The following is an 18,438-nucleotide window of genomic DNA, read 5'->3' on the forward strand; positions in this document are numbered from 1 at the left end:
ATTTGGTTTGTAGAATGTCTGTCACCACCTTATTCATCGCAAGCTAATAATTAGTACTCCGTATATGCAAAGCATTTTTAGTGCATTTTTAACATTACTTTTGTGATATGTTGGCAAAATTGGCCCATTATATCATTTTTTTAGAGGTAAGACAAATGAAGCGTGATGTTCCTTTTGTCAACTCAGCCACACAAATGGAACCTACTACTAATCTCTCTGTCCTGATAAATGGTGAATCTGGCTTGGTGTTCTATCCACAAAAAGATATAAGGCAAAGCTGCCCTCTCTCTCCTTACTTGTTTATTATTGCCATTAATGAGCTCTCAATTTGCTTGCAACGACACTCCACTAATCACAATATTAAAGGTAACGCTTTGGGACCAAACAGCCCCACATGTTCTTCTTTTTGTAGATGATTTGATTATTTGTGGACAAGCTACTCTGGATGATGCCACCAAGATCAACTCTATCCTTCAATCTTTCTGTGCAGCCTCATGACAAATACCCAACTTCTCTAAATCCTCCATCACTTTTAGTAAATGTGTTGATGTTCAAAGTAGAGAGTTGGTCAAATCAAACTTTCCAGTCCCTGATATGGTCCCAAACTCTATTTATTTGGGCCATCCCCTCTTTCTCCAAGTTCAAAACCAAGCTGAGCACTATTAAAGCTCACAAAGTCAACCATGACGGTCGTCTTATTTACATTAACTCTATCCTTGCTTCAATTCCAATCTATTACATGTCCACCATACTTCTCTCTAAAACTTTCATCTCTAAAATTACCTCGATCATCATCATTTTTGGTGGGCTGGGGTGAAGAGGACAACTCTACTACCACTTTTCATTTCAGGTCTTGGATAGATATTTGCAGGCCAAAGAAGGAAGGTGGGTTAGACATAAGAGATCTTCTCACTGTCAATAGGAGTCTCATTGTACATGCAGCATGGAACATAGCCACAGGTAAAAATCCTTTTTTCAAAGACATTCTTAAAGCTAAGTAGTTCCCTAACACAAGTTTCTCGCTGGCAAGCAACACTCCCATCAAATCTGCCTTTTGGTCATCTATTCTCCAAGTCAAAAAGATCCTTATGGACAATTGCATTATCCAAATTCACAATGGTCAATCCAGCATATGGTCTACTCCTTGGTGTCCTATTTAGCATCAAATCCATGACCACATTAAACTGCTAGTAATGGTTTCTAATTTGTTCTAATTTGCCTAACACTATCTCTGATCTCTGGGACAACAACACTCATCACTAGTATTTCAACATCATCTTCCAAATCTTTGATAATCATGCTGCTAAAAAAATCTGCTGTACTCAAATCGTCCACTCCCCTGATCCAGATATTGTCACTTGGAAACCAGCTACAAAGGGAGTATGCACAGCCAAAGAAGCTTTCAATTTTTTTAACTCTCATATGCAGGTTCAGCCTCTTAGCCAAGGCTCCAGAGCCATCACGGATCAAGCTATGGCCATTTTAAAAAGAGCTTGGAAGCACAAACTACTGTCTCCTAATATTAAGACTTTTGTTTGGAGAATCATTAGGAGGGCTATTGCTACAGGTGCTCGTGCAGGAAATCTCTCCAGAAGAATAAATAAAAATTGTGACAGATGCAATACTATTGAGAATGATGCTCACTTGCTTTTCCATTGCCACTTTGCAAGAGCTGTCTGGTTTTCTTCTAGAACTCCTTTGCGCACTTCTCTTTTGCCTTTTGAGCAGGATGGAATACAAGACATTTTAGCTGCCATTATCAATACAAATATCACTGATTCCTATTTTCACAGAATCATGATCACTCTCTGGTATTTATGGAAAGCCAGAAATGATCTCTGCTTTCAAAAAAAGAAATGGACGATTTTGCAGGTACATCATGCAATAGAGGCGAACATCAAAGCTTCTGAAGTTGAAGGAAAACCTGCTACATATACAAAGAATGTAGTGAACAGGACCCAGGACTACCTTCATAGCCGTCCCAACCTGTTAGCTCTTCTTGCACTTTACCTTGTTTGATTGCAGGTCGTGGTACACTGATGCTTCTCTACGGCCCGACAACATCTCCAATGATGAAAGACCTGCTGGACTAGGAATTTTCCTCCTCGATTTCAGCAGACAACTCAAATGTCTTATCAAGACAAGTGTTCAAGCAAACTCAGTTTTACAGGCTGAAGCTTCAGCCATGGCCCTAGCAACAAAGATCATTGCTCTTCTAGGAATCAAAGAGGTATCCTTCATCGCGGACAACCAGCTTTTGGTGAATTTCTTCAATGGAACAAGCTATGATATGCTGCCTCATTGGAGCATTAAATCCTCTGCTCAAAGCTTTCTCAATGCTGTTCATGGCTGCAAATGGAAGGTCCTAAAAATAAGTAGAGGGGATAATGTCACAACTCATATCTTAGCAGCTCAAGGTTCACAACTCATGTTCTTCGGCAAATGAAGTATAGTTTGTAAGAATGCAAATCATGTAATCAATTGCCCTCTGAAGGAGGCGCTAAATTCTGTATCAGGGGAGTTCATCTCCTCTATAGTAGCGGTTTGCTGCAACTAATAAACTTGATGGTTTTCTTGTCAAAAAAAAAAAAATGATACTCGGTCCTGGTACCTTCACGGCTTCACGGACAAATGCTTCCTCTATTTCAAAAATCTTGGAGTTAAAACATCTTAAATTTGACCAAAACTATAGAAAAAATTATAAAGATTTATAACATCAAATAGATATACTATGAAGTATAATTAATGAAGAATCTAATAATACTTATTTGATATCATAAATATTATTATCTTATCATATAAATTTGATCAAACTTGAGATTTTTTACTCTCTAAAATTCTTAGAATGACTTATAATTTAGAATAGAGCAAGTACTCAACATGCCAAAAACAAGGCTACGTGTGTCCTTGTTCGGTAGTCGTACACGTTGATCAAACCAAACCGAGCGACACGGCAGAAGTGTGCTTAACGTTTTCAGAGCAAAGGCCTGCTTGGCCTAGGCGCCAAGTTTTTTGTAAAGCAGAAAAAAAAAGGTATAACGGGTACTGGGGTTCCCGGCTCTACAATAAACGCATGCAGACGTATCAGATCAGCAGACGTTGTTTCTCTTCTAACAGGTTGTATTGGAGTGTTCGCCTTTAACAACCTCAAATGGTAGTCAGCCAACAGTATCATACACTAGTAGAAAAGAGTATAACGCCGACGCTCCCTTTTTATACTACAGGCGGTTGTAGTTATCACGCGCCTGTAGTGTAAAAAGGGCGGTGTCAGAACTACGAACCGTCTGTGAAGATGCATTTTTACAGGCGGTTTTTCTAACTGAACCGCCTGTAGAAATCATGCATTTCTACAGGTGGTTGTTCTAAGGAACCGCCACTAAAAATCATATTTCTACATGCGGTTTTCCTAACAAAACCGCCTGTAGAAATAATTTGAAATTTATTTTTTTGAGTTTTTCAAATGACCTTGTTTGAAAAAACTGTCAAAATGAAAGTTGTAGATCTCGAAAAGTTATGAAACTTTGTAGTTGATAATTTTTTCATCTGACATCATCTTATCATCGAAAACTACGTTTGAATTTCTTAAATTTGAAATTCAAATTTTGTAAATGACCTCGGATGGAAAAACTTCCAATATAAAAGTTGTACATCTTAAAAAGTTATAAAACTTTGTAGTTGACAACTTTTCCATTGGAATCCGTTTAGGGCCTCAAATAATCAATATATGCTCGATTTGTGATAATATGTGGGGAACTAAACTCTAAAATAGACACAAGTGAGTGATAGGTGGAGTGGTAGAGGAGGCTACGCGCAAGGGCGAGGTCTCAGATTCGAATCCCACCAGCCGCGAAGCAACATGATTTTACGCGAAAAAAAGCGCGACTTGCGACTACGACCGAGACGGGCGGGCGAATAGTCGATGGGTCTTCCTGTATTAAAATCTTTTTTTTCTATTTTTAAAAACCGATTTTCTATTTTCTGGAAAAAGATTTCTACATGCGGTTAGCATAACTGAACCGTCTGTAGAAATGCATTTCCACAGGCGGTTCTTTGTTACCGCCTGTAGAAATGTCTCATTTCTACTGGCCTCCAGCGCAGGCGGTGCTGAAAAACGCCAGTAAAAATAGGTTTTCAGCCGCCTGTATAGTATGTGTCTGTACTGGTGATAGTTAGACGATGTCCCTTGACACTGACTAGCAGCTATTGCTACAAGTCTAAACACAAATAAACACAAATAATTTTCACGGAAAAAATTAAAATCACAGTTTTCATTACAACCTCCGTTTCAAAAAAGAAGAAGAAGAAGCAATTTTAAGTTTAAATCCAGTTAAACTTTTTTAAATTTAACCTTATGGCTACATATCTATGTAAATTTAGCTTTTCTATATAAAGAAGCAATACAAGACATTTTAGCTGCCATTATCAATACAATATCACTGATTCCTATTTTCACAGAATCATGATCATTCTCTGGTATTTATGGAAAGCCAGAAATGATCTCTGCTTCAAAAAAAAAGAAATGGACGATTTTAACTTTTTTAAAACAGAACTGAATTATTTAACTTTTTTAAATTTTGAAAATTATTTAACTGAATTTTGAAAATTTTCTAATAATACTAAATTGAAATGCTAGTACTTCTTTATATAGATTTGGTTAAACTTAGTACTTTTTAACTCGTAAAAGAACGAGAATTCCATTCTTTTAGGAAAAATACAATCTAAAAATTATGAGATAGCTTATGTACTAGATCATCCACCTGCCACATATCTTAATAGATAGTTTATTCAAAATAGATTTTTATCCAATCACCTACCTTCTCTCTTCTATCATCCAGCTACCACATCTTTTTTTTATATTGGTTCTCTTGTATACAGTTTTTCTTCCTTATCTAATGTGTTACATCACTATTTTTCTTAGTTGACATCCTAATTAATGGCCATAGAAACCTTGTTAGTTTCTTAGTTGGAACTGCTCCATTCTTAGTGGAGAGCTTCGTAGCATCGTTTCAAAAAAATGTCACGTAAGATACAATGCGATAAAATGTGAATAAAACAACCACCCTCAATTATGGTTTCATTTTGTTATTCCATTAAACATTTAATTTCATGACTCTAGAGTTAGAAACCGTCTCAAAAGAGTTTCATCTACGTGAAACTCAGTTATTTTTTTTCTTTTCTTAAAAACGATACATATCATCTCAGAAATGTTTATGTATAAAAATATATTAAATACCGGTTGCATGAAAGTCTAAGTGAAACTTCTACTGACTGATGACAGAGGACTACAATATAGGAGCCTTTTATTACTGAATTTGATTAATGAACTTTGACGGGGACAGCAAATATAAAACACAGACCGGCGGGGTTCATCAATTTACACTACGCGTACGTACGTAATAATACATACAGGTCAGTGTCACTATGCCCAATGACACAAGTCACGTCTGTCTACTGATCTGGAAAAAGTCCGAATCGACTTTGAATCGTCCTAACCACACCAGCACTCCGATATATATAAAAACCCCTGCGTTGCATCTCTTGATCATCATCGAGTTTGAGCATCATATCGATCAAGTCATCATCATAAGAAACACAACAGGGGCCACCCTTGCAAAATCATATCCACACAGCACTACATATCACAGCATCAGCAACAGCAATGGCCGCCTGGACAAGGAAGGCCTTGGCGAGCTGCGTGCACGGTGGTGCAATTCGTGACGACGACGACGACGACGATGGCATCAAGCAGAGGAGGATCCCGAGAGGGTACCTGCCCCTGGTGCTGGTCCGCGACGACGACGACGACGGCGACGAAGGTACGAGGGTGCTGGTGCGCGTGAGAGACCTGGAGGAGCCATGCATGGCGGCGTTGCTGGAGATGGCGGAGCAGCAGTTTGGGTACGGGCAACAAGGGGTGCTCAAGGTCCCCTGTGACGCACAGCGCTTCGACCATGTGGTTACCATGGCACGCAAGTCCAAGGTTGCTGCTGCTAGGACATAAATGGCAGCATCATTCTATCTGCATGTACGTACGCTGTTCATTAGTTGCTGCAAAACGGCATTGCGATATTTTTTGTTTCGTTTCAATCGGCTTCACGTATTCTAGTTGGGCTTGGATAGGTGTGCTAATGCGACGTAAGTCTGCAGCAAGTTTGATTGCTTATTACTATTATAAGAATTATTATAAGAAGAAGAAGAAGAAGAAGAAGAAGAAGAAGAAGAAGAAGAAGAAGAAGAAGAAGAAGAAGAGATGAAGACATATGATGGGGCGCGTAAGTGTTGTTTAGTAGATTTTTTGTATTTTAATTTTTGTATAATGTTGTATTGTTGTAACAAAGTCTGGGAGAGAACTCCATTTTCACATTTTTTGGTCAAAAAATGTCCCAGTGTTTCTTCCTCCCTTCCGGGTGCATCTACTTAACATGCCTCGAGCGTTTCGTAATTAGAATCCTCAAAGTCCCGTTTGGATCCCTTGAGAATGAAATCTATTTTATGAGGCACGGATCCTGTAAGTTGGTATGAATGAATACTTGTATGCTGTTATCGACCACATGGGGAGATACTTAGGGCTTATTTGGCATAGCTCAACTTCACTAGTAAAACTGTTTTTTAGAAAATAGCTTCATGAGTGACTTTCTAGATGAAGCTAAGCTGTTTTGGAAAAAGTGTTTGGCAAAATAGCTTCACCAACTAATTCATGCATAGTTGAGAGAGAGAAATGAGGGAGAAGCTGCAATAAGCTACTTTTTTTCAGCTTCATCCAACTTATGTTTTTGTGAGAGGAGGGGAAAAACAGCTTCACTCATAAAGCTGTTTGGAAAATAAGTGTTTGGCAAAAAAAAAAAAAACAGCTCACAACAGCTCATGAAGCTGTTGTGAGCTGTACCAAACAGGCCCTTATGTGCCGCGCTGCTGCTGCTCTAGTGAGTGAACCAATAAAGAGCGTGCGTGGTATAAGTTATTTAATAAAACATAACAATGGAGATCAACATAATTTATTTTTTTCTCGAATACGCAAAAGATTTGCGTATCTTTGTATGTAAAAAGAAGAAGTTTTTATAACGTACACAGGCGCACTAGGGATGATAATATATACAGAAGGCGCAGCCTCCCTAGCCTGATTACACATGGCGATTACTCGCGGACTAATTCTCCTAGTGGCATGCTCTCGCCTCTATCCAAAGGTCGGCGATTTGCTTGATCGTGGCGAGGAGTTGTGTGCTGGTGGCCACTTCGTTCTGGAATAATCTTGCGTTCCTTTCTTTCCCCAGCTCCCATGCCAAAAGCGCGAAGAGGGTGTCGGCACCCTTCCTTTTCTCTCTATGCCATCTCTGTCTCGACCGCTCCCACCAGTCGGGGATGGAGCCTCCCCACCTAAGCAGCGTTGGCCCCTAGCACCGTCAGAGTGGACCACCAGATGTGTCTGGAGAAGGAGCAAGTGGTGATGATGTGGTGGTTTCCGGGTCTTGGTCGCAGAGGTAGCATTCGTCGCACGCATCAAGCCCATGGCGGTCCAGTGTCTCTTCCGGACGGCGAGCCACACGAAGGTCCTGACGCGAAGCGGTGCCCAGGTCTTCCAGATCTGAGTCTCATTCTATGATAAAGACAGGTCTATATCTAAACTTCGAAAAATTAAATGTCAAATTTCAAGCCAAATAGCTTAATTCATAAAAGCATATTACAATTCCTCCAAAAACGAAGTTATCCAAACGAGCATTGAGATTCTTTCATAAATTCAATCAGAATGAATTTCATTCAAAACTACAAATTTCAATTGCTAATGTGTTCATCAAGAGGACTGGAAAACTCATATTGCTAGCGGCGCCCCTAATTGTATCCCCATGCATGTGGCCATGTATGTTCTCTATCAAGTGGAAGGAATAAAGAGAAAAAATGAAATCCTATCAAACTTGTCCTGATCAGAAGTTCAGAACACTCCAAAACATAATAACGTGTATTGAGAGTGAGACCATCCTGTTACTCAGCATCCTTTTCCTGACTAAAAAGTGCTGGGCCGTGTGTGCACAAGTCATTTACGTGAGCGACCAAGCGTGTGAGAGAGACGGTTACCGTACGGTAAGACACCACTTTGACGCTTAACCTATTATGTTAATATAATTGAAAGACCTCCATCAAGATGAAGCCAATAATTTTCGTACTCTCTGGTTTGTGCTCCTGCCTCTTTCTAAAAAAACCCGTTGGTCCGCATTATGTCCGTCTCACGGACGAGTCTACTCATAGCCGGTCACTGTCAAGTGGATGAGATGAAAAGAGAATTCTCGTCCCATTTTCTATTTTGTCTCATCCTGTTTTTTGTTTTTTGCGAGATCTTTTATTTTTTGTAGTATTTGAAAAAACAGATAAAAGGTTTTTTCTAGTCTTTTTACGGAATCCTATTTTCATTTAGAACAGACCCATATATTTATTATGTTTTCAATTTATGCAGGATATACCTAACAATTATATGTTATTGTGTCCTCATATGTGTATAATGTTATATGGCTTTTATACATGCATACTTGAAAAATATTAAATCATGTGATTTTAACTTAACTTTTTTAGCTCTCTTTCGTACTTGTCCATTTCCGCACATCCCTATATATTGATTTAGTTTTCAACCCTGGCTTTTTCATACCAAAGCTATTTTCGCCGAAGAAATATAGAAATGGCGATGAGAGATGTTTTTTTTTGTTTCTATCTGCTTTTCATCCTCGTGGATTTGATTATATGCTTGCCTATTGTTAACTATACTATAGATAACGTAACTAGAAAGAAAGGGATTGTTCTTGTCTCCTCCGGTGTGGTGGTCGAGCTTGATAGATGGAGCTTGATAGCATGATGGTTACCATTATTCCCGAGTTTGTGTACTAGACTCCTAGCCTATGTAGAATACATGTGCCACGGGCTATGCTTGTTTAGTATAGAATACATGTGCCACAGTTGCGAGATGCACCAAAACAATAGGCACCCATCTCATGTAGACCAAAACAATAGATGCGCATCCCATATAGAGTCCGACTCCCTCCGTCTCAAAAAGAGCGTCGTTTTAGAATTTTAGACATTTTTTTATCATTGTCTTATTCAAATTTTTTACATAAATATTATATATTTTTTTAAGACTTATTTTATCACTAGAGATACTTTACTAATGATTTATTTATTTTATAATTTACATAAATTTTTTGAATAAGACGAACGGTCAAACCCGATGTCTGAAAGTTAAAAACATCACTCTTTTTGGACGGAAGGAGTACATGTCAGAGGATCTGGTCCAATGAACAACACAAGGCACAACCCTAATAAACAATGACTATATATAAATGATACTATGGTGTAAAGATAGGATAGAAACTAGAAAAGAGAAAGGAGGTAGAGGAAGGGCAACTGCCAATAGGCCGATTCCACTTTCCTTTTTTTTGTTAGCCTACCCTCCATTTTCATCATTTTCCTTTAATAAAATCATTGTTATTTTAAGTGACTTTTAATAAATATTATTTCCAAAATTAAATGCAATATAAATTAATCTACCCACTTATATAAATAAAATTGAGAAAATAAAACTATTATAGGTGAGTAATGACATATAATATGTAAGTTTTCATGAACAAAAATGTGATGTAAAAATTATAACACCGTAAGTATCCTAACTTTGCCACAATAGGTAAGTAATGTTGGTGAATTTCATAGGATTTTTTGAGAAAGTTTAGATATATTAAAACATATTTTGGATATCTAGAATAAATTCTGATGCTAAATTTAATCGGGAAATCTAAGTCGTGTCTAGGATCAATCTTATGGGCCTAGCCATCTCCTCTTTTCCTGGCGAAGCTGGTCTGGTCTGGTTGTATCGCAAGTCTACCTGATAAGTTCAGGCTTGCTCAAAATAAGCCCACGCTCCATTTTTTAATTAAACAAACAACCCACCTTCTAAAATTCATATTTGACACATCAAATTTAGATTGCCTTAGTTAGTTTTCCTAAATTTAAGATATATTGATCGAAACCACTTCTATATTTTTTGCTAAATAATCTTTTTGACGATTTATATGTATTTTTTACCATTTCTTGGAATTACTTCCTATTAGAACATGTAACGCAAAAGCAATCTTTTAATCATAATGAAATATATTTATGAGTAAATTTTAAAATTTCGTACGATAGGAAAATTTGGATGGATAGTTTATAGTCACTTTATAATTGTTAAACTTAAGTACCCAAATTTCTTTGATATTGCAAAATATGGTAGGGAATCAAAACACGTCCTCACAACATCATAAAAAATTACATGAAGAAAAACAAAAAACAGTTCATCGTTTTCTTGATTCGCATTTCATCATTTCATAGCACAGCGTCCTATCTTCTGTCTACTAAGCACTATCTAGCAAGTTTTATTCAAGATTTTTTCTTACTTATTTTTTAGCAAAGAGTCATTCTTTATCGGTAATGATATACAGTAAGACGTCCGTCCGTCCGGACGTTGCTGTCCACTCATTTCGCTGCTCCTCCATGCCTTCTTATCCACTCATCCTTTTTCTCCCCACTCTTTTCTCTCGTCTCGCTGCCGCTCCCCACCGCTCCCACCATGCATGCGCACTTCCTGCCGCGCCATTGGCGAGCCGCTCCTCCCTCCTTTTCTCCCTCCCTCCCTGCTGCGACCTCTCTCCTCGCTGCGACCCACGCGCCCTCGAAGCCACCAGAGTAGAGCGTGACGGTGGTAGCTTCCACTGAACGCCGCAACTCCCTTTCTCCCTGCCCTTTCTCCCTCGCTCTTATGACCTCCATGCATCTGGAGATGGAGACAACGGCGCGGCTCCGACGAGATAGGTGGGGAGGGATTTGGATCTGAGGCCTCCCTCTCCCTTTTCCCTCCCTCCTTTTTGTGGATTTGGATCTAGGCCCTCCTCTTCTCCTCCTCCTCCTCCTCCTCTTCCTCTGGATCTAGATCTATGAGATGTTGTGTTGGCTAGGGTTCCAGCGAGCTCTTGGGATTCAGTGCTCTCGCGTGTTGTAATGGTGTTCTCTGGTTGTTTGCAGTAATATTTTTCAAATGATGTTGCAGTAGGATAGGGTTTCGGCGAGCTCTCGGCTTCAGATTTTCTCATTGTTGCAATGGTTCTCTCTAGACGTTGCAGTAGGTTTCAGTCCTTATTTCAGTTGCAGTTTTTGTGTTTTTGAGATGTTGTTTCAGTTGCTTCAATCTGCATGTTGTAGTAGTTTGTTTCATGTTGTTACAACAGTTGTTTGGTGTTGTTGTAGTACTATGTCTATAGTGTTTCAGTTGCTCCATCCAATGCTTCAATCTGCACTGTTGTATTAGTTGTTGCATGTTGTTGCAACAGTTGTTCGATGTTGTTGTAATACTACGTCCATGGTGTTTCGGTTGCTCCATCCAATGCTTCAACCTATGCTGTTGTATTAGTTGTTACATGTTGTTGTAACAGTCGTTCATTGTTGTTGTAATACTATGTTCATGGTGTTTCAGTTGTTCTATCCAATACTTCAATCTGTATGTTGTAGTAGTTGTTTGCATGCTGTTGCAGCAGTTGTTCGTTGTAATACTATGTTTTATGATGTTTCAGCTCCTTCAACTTGTTTGTTGTAGCAGTATGTCATGTGTTGTTGCACTATCATGCATATTGTGTTGCAGTGCCAAGTATGGAGGCAGGCTATAGGGACGAGTTAGCGGCAGGTAGATCTACTAGGGGCTGACAAGGCGAGGGGCGGGGCGGATCCCATGCTCGTGGGGGTGGGGCACGGACTCCTTGCGTGGGGAACGGACGAAAGGCGGTCCTCCGTGCGGGCGAGTGGCGCAGGGGCGAGTTGGTTGGGCGGTCTTCTGTGCGGGGCGAGTGGGGCAGGGGAGAGTTGGTTAGGGGCGGGTGGAGTTTCCTTTTCTTTTCTTTTTTTTATTTTTCTCTATGGTGGCGCGGGTGGTGGGCTCGGCGTCCAGACGCGTTGCTAGCGCCGGACGTCCGGGCGCTAGCAGTTCCGATTCTTTATTCATCAAGATAAGAAGTACAGACTCCATCAGGACACGAAACAAACCAAAAATAGCTTTCTACTAAAAAATTAACAAAGCTCCTAAGAGCAACTCCAAGCCTTGTTTAGCTAAATTCCATTATTTAGATATTTTATAAAATATAAAACTTCTTAAAAAAGAAGAAGTCCACAAGCTTTTTTATTTTACAAAATCAGATAGCTAGAGTGTCAGTGGTTGGCTATATATGGCCACTAAAAAAATCAAAGGATAACTAATTTTTTATTTTACAAAATTAGATAACACATCTGTTAGAGTATATATTTTGCTATACAAATTTTAAAATAGCCTCCCAACAAGAATAGACGTCGGTAAAGTTGCTCAAAATTAGCCGATGAGCATCACATTTTTTTGGATTCAAATGAGCATAAAAAATTAGAGTGTCTTCCTTCATGAGCCTGCCTTTCCGAAGAATCTCTGGGCCAGGGCAATTGGACCGTGGAACTGGCCCGAGCGAAACCCACACATCCTTCTCCTCCCGCTCCGGCCCAATACGTTCGCACATTCACCTCTCTCTCTCTCTCTCTCTCTCTCTCGTCGCGTCGCCGTCGAGATGCTTCGTGGCTCCGCCGCGCTCCTCCGCCGCCTCGCCCCTCGTGTCTCGGGCGGTGGCTGCGGAAGCACTCACCGGCGCCTCCCTCCTCCCATCGCCACCTTCCTCCAAGCCCGCTTCTTGTCTTCCCCTACCACCTCTTCCTCGCCGCCTTCTTCGTCTTCAGCTGCCGGCCACGACGAGGAGGCGGAGGACAGAGAGCTCCCCGAGATCTCCAATGGTGATGCAGGTGCCCGGCTCAGCATCTCCGTCGACCGCTCCGGGCTCTACAACCCCCCAGGTCCGCTCCGTCCGCCTCTTCTCGTTCACGAGCCACTGGTGTCTGGGTTTGGGGTTTCTGATTATCTGATAGTAGGTGTTGTGTCAAAATGCGGCAGAGCACTCGCACGAGCCGTCGTCGGACTCCGAGCTCGTCAAGCACATCAAGAGCATCATAAAGGTGCCAGCTTCTGTTTCTAGGTTAATCTCTGTTGCTCGCATTGGATAAATGTTAATTGTCCATTTCTATGTGATTGTGGTGGCGTTAGTTTCGGAGTGGGCCAATCAGCATAGCCGAATACATGGAGGAGGTGCTGACGAATCCCCAGTCAGGATTCTATATCAACCGTGATGTGTTTGGGGAATCAGGGGATTTCATCACCTCTCCGGAGGTCAGCCAGATGTTTGGAGAGGTAAAACTAGTGATCACTAATCAATTGCTATGTCAACATAATCAATTGCTATGTCAACACTATTGTGAAGAACATTGTGCTGTGCTGTATTTTGTTACGTAAGCACTATCCAGTAATGAACTGTGTGTTTCAATTATAACTTTTCAACCGTAAGATGTGCTCTCATTTTTTTTTTTCAAACCAACAAGGCATTAATGAGATTCATGAACCGAGTCTGCTGCTATTGCATTTCTTTGGTACAGATGATTGGCATCTGGGCAATGTGCCTCTGGGAGCAAATGGGAAAGCCAGCAATGGTGAATCTGATCGAGCTTGGCCCAGGACGAGGAACACTCTTGGCTGATTTACTTAGGGTATGTTTTATCGCTAGCATCTATCATGTATTGAAGTTCCATTGTGTTCTTCTTACTTCTTAGTGGATGCCTTATTTCAACAGGGCTCAGCAAAGTTTGTTAACTTCACCAAGGCACTCAGCATTAACTTAGTCGAGTGCAGTCCTACATTGCAAAAGATCCAGTATAATACTCTGAAATGTGAAGATGAACATGTTGATGATGGCAAGAGAACAGTTAGCAAGCTTTGTGGAGCCCCCATTTGTTGGCATGCCTCCCTCGAACAGGTTCCCTCAGGATGTATGAGTCTCTTTTCATTTCGAACTGGTTCTTTCACCTTCAAACTTTTGGTTTTGAATTAATGATCTATATAGAAGTTGATATTGTCATAAACGCTTGTGTAATTGACTTCTACACCATTCATCTTATTGGTGTATTGGGTGAAAAATTGGAGGCCATTTAGACAATTTTAGGGTCTGCTTATTTAATCAGAGTCATTCAATTCCCTAGCTGTAGTTAATATGAAAAATCCCAGGTAGGTACTCCCTCTGTCCCTGATTCCCTGAATAAATAGATTTCTAGAGTTCTCTTAAGTCAAACTTTTTAAACTGTGACCGAATTTCTAGAAAAACCTGTCAAGATTTATGATATCAATTTTTATCATTAGATATACCATAGAACATGTTTTCATAATGTGCTTATTTTATGTCATACATTTATTGTTACACATATTGTTACTGTTTCTTTTAAACTTAGTCAAATTTAAGATAGTTTAACTTGCACGGATTATAGGAATTGATTTATTCGGGAACAGAGGGAGTAATTCATACACCCCCAGACACCCGCACCTACTTTATTGGGGTATGGGATCTGCCTTCATATATCATAAGGAGCTGCAGTATTGGTTTATGAAACTGCAGTTTAATTTTCTAAGGACTACCAACAATAACAGTTATTTGCCTCAACTTATGTTAACAAATTCAGTTTTGATTGGAGTAAACATAACCCACTCTTGTAGTTGTAGGTAAAGGCAAAATTGAGACTCGAACACAAGTGTTGGTACTCCTTGTCACTGGTCTAAAGCATCTACCTTGCCATTGTTGACCGGCTAGTTTAGTTACTTCATGCATGGAATATGAATAATTGTTCAACCTGCTGATGGTCTAAGCCCTTAGTATCAAGTATCGGACGGTTTTCCATTTTGAAACTGTTTAAGTTCATGTATTTGCCTTTTGTCAACTTTGTTTCTTTGAAAACTTCTTGATTGGGGGCTTTTATGTTTCTCATATTTGTAACTATCTTATATGCAGCACCAACCATAATCATTGCACATGAATTCTATGATGCCTTACCGATCCATCAGTTTCAGGTTTGTTCCCATGATTAATTACTACAAGTTCTTGTTGTGCTTATCCATTCACCAACAGAGTTTATAGTCATTGCAATGAATAATCCTTCTCTCTTTTTGCAGAAAGCATCACGTGGCTGGTGCGAAAAGATGGTGGATCTTGCAGAAGATTCCTCGTAAGCTCTACAAGTTACGTTTATGTACTTTTAACCGTAAGGAAATGTGTAATGCTTACTTTGCTGCAGGTTTCGGTTTGTTCTATCTCCCCATCCCACACCCTCTTTAATTTACCTCGCCAAGCGTTCTGGTTGGGCTAGCTCTGAGGAGCTTGAGAGGATTGAGCATATTGAAGTCTGCCCCAAAGCGATGGAGCTTACTGAACAAATTGCAGATAGAATTAGTTCGGATGGTGGAGGTGCTCTTATTATTGACTATGGAAAAAACGGAATAGTATCTGATAGTCTCCAGGTTTGGATTTTAAACCACTTCACTGTATCTAAAGTAAACTCAAAATGTTGCATGTACCATAAATTCTTGAAGCCTAGTAGCTAGTCTTTGGCCTTGTTTAGTTCCCAGAAAATTTTGCAAAACTTTTCACATTCCCTGTCTCATCGAATCTTGCGACACATGCATGGAACATTAAATATAAATAGAAAAAATAACTAATTACACAGTTTGTCTGTAATTTGCAAGACGAATCTTTTGAGCCTATTTAGTCTATTGATTGGACAATATTTGTCATATACAAACGAAAGTGCTATAGTGCCCATTTCCCAAAAAATTTTGGAACTAAATGTTCTGAATATTTTACAATACTTACTGTCATGAAAAATGATATTTGAAGACCTTAGAGCAATACTTTTTCGATACTGGAAAGAGTAATAGCTAAATTCAAGGTCCTGAACTTATGCATTATTTGGCACACAGAACTAGCCTTATGGATTTTTTTTGGTTGACATATCTTGTATGATAGCAAATAGCTATTGTCCTGGATGAATGGTTTGGGGACTAAGTAAACTATAATAAATGCAGGCTATCCGCAAGCACAAGTTTGTCGACATATTAGATGATCCTGGCTCTGCTGATTTGAGTGCCTATGTTGATTTTGCTTCAATCAAGCACTCTGCTGAGGAAGCTTCAGGTCTGCACTGGCGTTATTAACTCCTGCCTGTACTTTTTGTCGGTAATAACATTCACAGTACTCACATGAGATTTTTCTCATAATTTCTGCAGATGACATCTCAGTCCATGGGCCAATGACACAGTCCCAGTTCTTGGGTTCTCTTGGCATCAACTTCAGGGTAGAAGCTCTCCTGCAGAATTGCACCGAGGAGCAGGCAGAATCATTGCGAACGGGCTACTGGCGACTAGTTGGAGACGGGGAAGCCCCATTCTGGGAAGGCCCTGAGGACCAGACACCAATTGGAATGGGCACCAGGTACTTGGCCATGGCCATTGTCAACAAAAAGCAGGGCACGCCCATTCCATTCGAGTGAAAAACTCAGGCATAGCTATCCCCTTTTCCTCCAGTAGGGACAAATAAGTGTTGTAACTCCTATAGCATTGTTGAGGGATTTTGATGATCAGCCCAGACAGGGACAATTTTTGCTCCTGCTTTCTCCTGTACACGCAAAAACATAGCCTCATGACAATGTACGCTACTTTCTTTTGTGAGGTACTAGTAATGAAGATGTGTTGTACCTACTCACCTGAAGCAATTCATAATTGTGTTGACATTTTGCCATGACAATGTCTCCTCTCTTGTCACAATGTGCTTCTGTATGTCAGCGTCTGCTATGATTCAAAATGTGAGCAGCAGCCTTGAGAAAGAAGGCGTGTCGTGTCGTGCATCTGTTGGCCGGCAGAGTCAGCATGTTTAGATGGTGTTACTACATGATGATGGCCTCTGTTTCGGAGCTTTGCTGTTGCCCTTTTCCCGGCTGGTCTCCAAGGGGACAATAGATTAGCATTGACCCTTTTACCCGTGCAACGCGGCAGCTTCGCTTACCTTGTGTGATCGTTCCTTTGATTTGAGTAAAGCATTTGGCGTGCGTCAATGCATACATCAAGCAAGTAAGCTACCAGTTCAAGTCATTCTAGTCAAAAATGCATATACTAAATCAAATGCACTTCAAAGTATGCCAATTTCCGGTCAATTAAGTATTTATCTGATACCAACTACGCATACTCTTTGACACCGTGGTACCAAAGCCAACCGTAAAACAGAACCAAAGAAAGAGAAAGAAAATACTGGTAGACTTTGATTGGAAAAAAAAACTGCATGGTCTAGGGGTGTTTAGTTGGGGTTGTTAAAGTTTAACAGGTATTTTTATTTTATTTGACAATTAGTGTCCAATCATGGACTAATTAGGCTTAAAAGATTCGTCTTACAATTTACTCTCTAGTTATGTTTTTAGTTTTGTAAATAAATCTATATTTAATACTCCATACATGTGTCCGAATATTCAATGTGACGGAAGTTAAAGTTTAGAGTGGAACCAAACAGGGCCAGCCGGTAATACATGCAGCAGGTGTCCGAATGAATCCGTCTACAATACACAATACAGTCGTCCTGTCGTGGGTAAGATGGGAAGAGACGCAGCATTTTTTTTTATTTTATTTTTTGAGACTGAGACGCAGCAATTATTTTGACAAAAAGGATGCGGATGAATGAAAGCGGAGGGGGAAAAGGGACCGGAAAACGGCCTGAAACCGTCCACGGCCGGAAAGAGCTCGCATCAACCGAATCCGTCACTGGGGAATGATATTCTATGCTGAACGTCAAGACTTGGGTGAAGCATTGTTCTTAGCTGTTCGCCTAAACAAACACACGTGTGATGCTGTGGCCCCTCCGGAGGAAACTGCTACATTCTTTCCTTTGCTTTGCTTTCACATCCATGAGAAGACTAACGAGGGCGTTTCGATTGTTCTCAAATAGCTAATCTAAGAAGAAAAAAAAGTTCTATTGGCTATGAAGGAGAGGCATCAAATAGCTAACAACTCTCAAATAGATAGCCTAGTATGATCTCCTACAAACAACTCTCTCACAATTCATATAACCCTCTACTATAGTGCTTTATTATTATTATATTTTTAAGTTTTATCTAGCTAGCTATTTATAAGTTATCTATCATCAAGGGCGCTCTAATAATTCATGACATTATTACTGCAAAGATGGCACACTGCTCGGCCCCGCCATCACTGTTACGCGCGTCCAAATTACCTGTCGATTTTATTGCATCACCATTTGCTATCCGGAGTAGTGATACAACGTGCAAGCGAATTCGCCCGTGAACTCACGTGTTTACTGTTGTGGTATGTAATAGGAACAGTAGAAAGTAAAGTGAACAGTAGTCCTTTATTGATGAACAGTGAAAGTATTTATACATGCCCTCGATGGGGCAGTTTCCAGGGGATACGGGAGCCCCGCTCCCACGACGTCCGCTCCCACGATCGGGAGAGCGGGAACGTGAAAGAAAACCGTCATTAGCAGTTGC

General features: G+C 40.2%; 2 protein-coding genes across 3 annotated transcripts; both read left to right on the forward strand.

The window, feature by feature from the left end:
- On the forward strand, nt 5,572-6,346 carry LOC8082162 (auxin-responsive protein SAUR71). Its single transcript, XM_002455815.2, has one exon. The coding sequence runs from the start codon at nt 5,660-5,662 to the stop codon at nt 5,999-6,001; it is 342 nt and encodes a 113-aa protein (XP_002455860.1). The 5' UTR covers nt 5,572-5,659; the 3' UTR covers nt 6,002-6,346.
- On the forward strand, nt 12,529-16,685 carry LOC8082163 (protein arginine methyltransferase NDUFAF7 homolog, mitochondrial). 2 transcript variants are annotated; one of them, XM_002455816.2, is made up of 10 exons: nt 12,529-12,870; nt 12,968-13,029; nt 13,118-13,261; nt 13,504-13,614; nt 13,698-13,893; nt 14,904-14,962; nt 15,065-15,117; nt 15,187-15,409; nt 15,974-16,082; nt 16,175-16,685. In XM_002455816.2, exons 1-10 carry the CDS (start codon nt 12,591-12,593, stop codon nt 16,435-16,437), a joined length of 1,500 nt encoding a protein of 499 aa, XP_002455861.1. In that variant the 5' UTR covers nt 12,529-12,590; the 3' UTR covers nt 16,438-16,685. The 2 variants fall into 2 exon arrangements, with proteins under 2 accessions (XP_002455861.1, XP_021310890.1); XM_021455215.1 differs by having other exon boundaries at nt 12,532-12,870; nt 12,946-13,029.

Source organism: Sorghum bicolor, chromosome 3, assembly GCF_000003195.3.
Source record: "Sorghum bicolor cultivar BTx623 chromosome 3, Sorghum_bicolor_NCBIv3, whole genome shotgun sequence".
Lineage (NCBI taxonomy): Eukaryota > Viridiplantae > Streptophyta > Magnoliopsida > Poales > Poaceae > Sorghum > Sorghum bicolor.

Coding starts and splice junctions, on each gene's coding strand:
- LOC8082162 (XM_002455815.2), top strand. CDS start 5,660: ATGGCCGCCTGGACAAGGAAGGCCTTGGCGAGCTGCGTGCACGGTGGT.
- LOC8082163 (XM_002455816.2), top strand. CDS start 12,591: ATGCTTCGTGGCTCCGCCGCGCTCCTCCGCCGCCTCGCCCCTCGTGTC. Junction 13,262..13,503: donor TCAGCCAGATGTTTGGAGAG/GTAAAACTAGTG, acceptor TCTTTGGTACAG/ATGATTGGCATCTGGGCAAT. Junction 16,083..16,174: donor CTCTGCTGAGGAAGCTTCAG/GTCTGCACTGGC, acceptor TAATTTCTGCAG/ATGACATCTCAGTCCATGGG.